The 5,975-nt window shown below is 34.7% G+C and overlaps 1 protein-coding gene across 1 annotated transcript; it reads left to right on the top strand.

Moving 5' to 3' along the window:
- The first annotated feature begins 4,061 nt into the window (after positions 1 to 4,061).
- On the top strand, positions 4,062 to 4,715 carry LOC107844211. The gene has a single exon (XM_047398047.1). The coding sequence runs from the start codon at positions 4,353 to 4,355 to the stop codon at positions 4,689 to 4,691; it is 339 nt and encodes a 112-aa protein (XP_047254003.1). The 5' UTR covers positions 4,062 to 4,352; the 3' UTR covers positions 4,692 to 4,715.
- The last annotated feature ends 1,260 nt before the right edge of the window (positions 4,716 to 5,975 follow it).

The raw sequence follows: 5,975 nt of genomic DNA, 5'->3' as shown, positions 1-5,975 counted from the left end.
GTATATATATATATATATATATATATATATATATATATATCCTTCTTTTATTCTTTATTCATATATTTACAAATGATATGCAGTATAATACTTAGATTATTGAGTATGGGTAGAATAGCATAGTTTATCCTTATTGCATCCACAACATTAATATGTTCGTTCCTTAGATATTTGGGCATAGTTTACATTCTTGTCTATAGGTTATGTATATTTTCATTATCTATGGAGCTTAGACAATAGTTTCCTACTTTCTACTATGTGTTTGGTACTCATACTACACTACTGTAGATTATAAATCATAGTATGGGCTATTACCATTGTTGTGTACATCATACATAGAATCTATGGTTTAGATATATAGGGTAAAATCCTGGCATTCAGAGAATTGCTAGTCTACCTCCTATGTATTAGACTAATCTCTATATTGTAATCATAGATGGGTTGTATCTGTATATTTACTTAGCATTTTATTTTATAATCTTATTACATTAGCAGCTCTTGTACTAATTCCATCAGGTTTTGGGACTATTTTATGTATTTTAGTCTTTTAATACGTTTATTCTACATTTCTTATTCTTTTCTCTTAGTAGTTCATTACTAGTAGTTCTGAACTATGAGTTAGATTACCTACTGGTGGGTTATAGTAGGTGCTATCATGACCTGAGAAATTATGTCTTGAAAAATTGGTATTACAGCCTATGTTTACTAGTGTGTTGATGCAAGAGCTAAGTATCCAATAGAGTCATGCAGATCGATGCAGAGACATCCGTAACCTATCTTTGGAAGGATACATGATATTTATAGGAAATTTTATTCCTGACTCCTTATCGTGTTTCTGTATTTCTATAATCCTCAAAGTACATTCTTTAACTTTTTTCTGCCTAAGATAGACGATGTGAGGTTGTTGATAGATTCAGATAAGACTTTTAGATACATTTCTACAGTTTTAGTATAGCATCAAACTTAGGATTCAGGTATGGAGCTTGATGATCTTTAGCGTCAACCAGAGGATTTAGGGCCAGCTCAATCTCTAGTGGGGTTTATAATCGCTTTACTCTTTTGAGGTTTAACCTTGGGGATCTCCAGTATTTTTGGTGATACCTCATATCCAAGGATGACATTCAGTTCTTCAAGTAATTTTTAGGCTAGAGTTAAGCTTGTTGGTATTCAATAAGGTTCCTTGACACTTTCAGAGTATGAGATTTGGTTTCTTGAGTAGGCCCAGCATATTCCTATGCTATATTCTTTAGATGTCATGGTGTATGGATTTATTAAAGGGTTAGCATTGATAATCTGTTTTGCATCAGAGTATTTGATAGCAGCTAAGTTTTTATTCTTTAAGGCAATTGATAATGTGAGCACCATAGAGAGAATGTATTTAGACTTATAGAAGTCGCGGTATGAGGTTATTTCATTAGTATAGTGCCAGCGGTATTACATTTTAGTGTGAGGATCCTTCTAGTGGAGATCAGCTTCACTTGCAGCCTATTAATTTTACATAGATAGCATTTTAGATTCTAGATGTCTCTCAGGTTAGTCATGGTGGTCATAGCAGGCAGAGTTCTAGAACAATGTTGCGAAGTATTCGATATAGGTCTTTAGGCTATGACGGTTATTTTGGATCGAGAAAGGCAATATCCTAGAATATTTAAGGAGCTTATTTTGGTTGTGACAAGATAAATATTGGTCTAAAGAGTTGCTCAAAAATGAGTTTGATATTTGAACTTGATTATTGTAGATTCCTTGCCAGCCTAGAATTATTAAGGTATTGTATGATTGCAAGGAGGATAGTTATATCAGTATTAAGTTCCCTCAATATCAGTTGTTCAGCGATGTGGGGTTATCTTGTATTTCTTGCCAGGTTAGGGATTTAGAGGTTTGCTATAATTGTAGAGAGATCAACTATTTGTCCAGAGAGTGTCCTCAATGTGGGATTATTAGTCATTTAGACCAGTATCATAGTGTTGTGGCCCCATCAGTTAGAGATAGTGCACTTCGTGCTTTCGTTGGTAATTTAGATGTTCTTTTTAAGTTTAGACCAATTTAGGTTTGTTCTCACTTAGCCCTATTAGACTTGTGACTTTGAATTTAAACCATAATAGGTGTGCCTTTTTAATTCATTTATTTAACTTTTGATTAGAGTGTATTGGGATTCTCATGCCCATCGATGATTGTATACCTTGGCAAGTTTATATTTATTGTTATGCACCTCCATATAGAGTTTATATATATATATATATATGAATACCTTTATAGATAGTTTCTTTTAGTAGTGGATAGAGTAGATTAGCATTGTTGTTCTCCCTATGGATATAGCATTTGGTTTAGAGTCCCATTTATCATAGAATATTGGATTTTTTATGACCCTATAGTGGTACTTGTTATTGATTTTAATTTTAGCACCACCTATCCTTAATATTGATGTTTATATTTTTGTTTCTATTATTGTTATTATTTGATGCTGATTGACCCTCGCTTGGTAGATATCTAGATTGTTAGTATCTAGTTAGAATTTTCCTTCCTCATGGTTTTTATTCGTAAGCTTAAGCGACTATCTTGGTAGGATGATTTCTCTCTTGTAGCGAAGTAAGGTTGTTTATTTTCCCTTTTGTTGGCTATGCTAAATTAGTTGTGGAATGGAATATGGTACTAAAGGTAAGTTGGCTCTCCATGGTTATTTTATGGTTCTAGAGTTGGAAATTTTGTTATATTGTCTGTTCTTTAATTTGAGATTCTAGAACATACCTTCTGGTTTATTGAGATTTTGGTATTATCTATCCTTTTCTATAGTTCATTTTGGATGTTAACTGATTTAGGATCCGTCCTTTTGATTTGACTTGTTTATCACTCTATAGTGGTTTTGATGTTGATGTCTAGAGGTTTTGGATTCGTCTTTCAGGTTTTCTAGGTTTGACTTTTGGTAATGGTGTGTTATTGGTATTGGTGTTGAGTTGCATACTTTATTCTTGCCGTGATGTGCTTATTATCTTAGTGGAGTTAGAGAGTTGGATATAGGTCATCTTTTCTGTGAACATTTCCTAAGTTGGTGAATTGGGTTCTCATTGCCTATATGGAGTATTGGATAGACCAGCTTTTGGATAAAGTTGTATATTTTTGAGTTGCTAGACCTTTTTCTATTACTAGTGCGCTTTGTAGCCTTGTTGAGTTCTTGATTATGTTTTGGTGGTTCATTCCCTCTAGCAGATATGGAGTTGAAACTATGTGTGTTTAGCTGATGATTTATCCTCTCTGGTGATTTTTGTTCTTTAGCTATATTTCAGTTTTGATTCTGGCATGATTTAGTAAGGATATGTCTGATTTGGATACTAAGGTCTATTAAATATTTGGCCTTAGATCAGACTCATTATCTCAATTGTAGATTTGATTCCTTGGAATGATGATTTGGAGGCTATGGCCGATTTGAAGTGTGGATGCTTACTCATCTTCAAGTTTGATTTGCGTGGATGAGATCGAGCACTTCAACCTTGGTATCAAGAATTTAGATTGGAATTGTATAAATTGGGTGCAACCTTCATTTTTAGATTTATCTTAGTTGGAATTCATCTATAGGATGATAATCCTACTCTTTGTTTACCTACTTTTTCTTTATCAGTTCGAATGAATTATGATTGATTGGTATTCAGAATTAAGTCCGTTGGCACAGTATTGGTTCCTTCAACTCTGATCTCAGGTTTCACCATTGTATGCATATGCATATAATATAAACTTTCACCGCACGCCTTCAAGCCCTTCTTTGGTTGACCCAATATTGTCGAAGAATCTTGTCCATCTTATTAATAAACACGACATTATTGTGAAAATTTCTCATAATTTAAAAAGGATGACATAAAGCACATACCAAATTAAAAATTAATAACATAATAGCTCAAGCACTTCAAAAGATAAATCAATAACATATGTTGTATCCTCTATAAAAACTAATTTAAAGAATTACCAACTAACAAGAAAATCATTGGCATAGCATTTCCTAACAGAAACTAATCAGCACCAAAATTCAATATAGGGCTCTGTGTGCACACACCCAATGCAAATGAGTGTACATCTTTAGCCCTCCCACTTCCAAACACGCTATTCTCTTTATCTCCGACGTTTATGGTTATGAAGCACCAAATCTGAGGAAGCTTGCTGACAAAGTTGCAGATGCAGGATACTATGTGGTGGTTCCTGATTTTCTTTGGGATGATCCTTATACTACCGATAAGCCTTTGTCAATCTAGATACAATCTCATGAAACATAAAAAGGATTCGAAGATGCAAAACAAGTTGTTGCAGCTCTCAAGGATAAAGGTATATCTACAATTGAAGCTGCAGGGTTTTGCTGGGGTGCAAAGATGGTTACTGAGCTTGCTAAGTCTGACAACATTCAAGCTGCAATGCTATTACACCCATCGTTAGTCAAGGTTGATGATATGAAAGAGGTGAAGGCACCAATAGCTATTTTAGCTGCTGAGATAGATAAAATCTCTCCTCTAGAGCTTATTAAGCAGTTTGAGGATATCTTATCATCAAAATTTGAGGTGGACAAATTTGTCAAAAATTTTCCTAGTGCTAAGCATGGGTGGATAGTGAGATACAATGTTGAAGACAAAGAGGCAGTGCAGCAAGCTGAAGAAGCCCACCAGGACATGTTGGATTGGCTTACCAAGCATGTCAAAGAATGGTTTAAGTAAGGCGTGACTCTGCTTCACGAGACATAAGATGTTCAGTCTAAATCTACTCATGACCGTGTACCATAACCAAGTTGTCGGACATGTACCTCCCAACTTGTTGATTGGCCTTAAAATGATTCTTAAGTTAGGTGTATAACCTGACAAAAATGTTCAGAAACTTGTCGATAAGTCAAATAGCCAGGAACTAGGGAGGAGCTTCCCTTGGCCAAGTGAGTCAATTGATACTTCTATACTAGAATATTACACAGTGTAGATAGGTTAAATTTTTTTAGATGTATACATACTATACATTGAATTCCTTTTACTTCATGTGTTGTCTTTTTTATATTTCGCCCAACTATGTTATAGAAACTAAAGAGAAATTCAAAAGATTCTATATACTAATAAATATATATGTCATATATATGGAGGGGTAAATGGAAAATAACCAAGGACAGCAAATAATTTGCCATCGGGGCTAACAGAGGTGTTCTGCAATGAAACCAAAACCTGTGGGTTAGTGAGCCAATGAGCATCATCAAATGCAATGGAACTGCAGACCAGAAATTAAAATCTGCTACTCACGTTAACAGACCAAAGAAATTTATAACAATTAGTGCAAGCAAATTTTTTCACATCAAAAACTTGACTTGCTGATCATTATTAGCAGTGATTATCCTTGTCGAACCGCTACAAAGAACCATATAAGCACTGGTACACAACGACCTCCACATTGGATTCAAAAAAGCTACAGAGACAAATTTCAGGGACTTGCGTTGGACCATTACAAATATCCACGGCATTAGTTATAGCATTCCCTTTGTTACTTATTTTTTAAGTGAATGCAACTCCAGGTTGGTTTAAATACTGCAAAAGATAAGATCATATCAGTATGACTGACTTAAAGAAGAGTCCAATCCTGCAAAGAATGTACAATAATCCTACCTTACAGATAAGCTCCCCTTGGAAACCACCAGCAGCCATCAAGCCCGAGAGTTAATTCTTGATTGCCAAAAGTCATTTAAGTATATAAAAGGGAGACAAAAGGCATTGCTAACCATAGTGGGCACCAATGGCCTAGCAACATTTAGCACTTCTTTTCCCCTCCTAAGAAGTGAGGACCATTGCATCACAGAATAATTTAGTATGAGATACACATCATGTTTTGATGTCGGCCACAAGAGATTCCTCAACTAAAACAATAATATAAATAGGTTGATACACTCATAAATGGATAAGCAATTGAGCCTCCAAGTTCTTAATGTGATTGATTAAGCAATTGAGCCCCCAAGTTCTCAATGTGAT

The sequence above is a fragment of the Capsicum annuum genome, chromosome 10 (genome assembly GCF_002878395.1).
Source record: "Capsicum annuum cultivar UCD-10X-F1 chromosome 10, UCD10Xv1.1, whole genome shotgun sequence".
In the NCBI taxonomy this organism is placed as follows: domain Eukaryota; kingdom Viridiplantae; phylum Streptophyta; class Magnoliopsida; order Solanales; family Solanaceae; genus Capsicum; species Capsicum annuum.
Note: the sequence above shows the minus strand (reverse complement) of the source record. Positions and strands in the feature narration are given on the sequence as shown.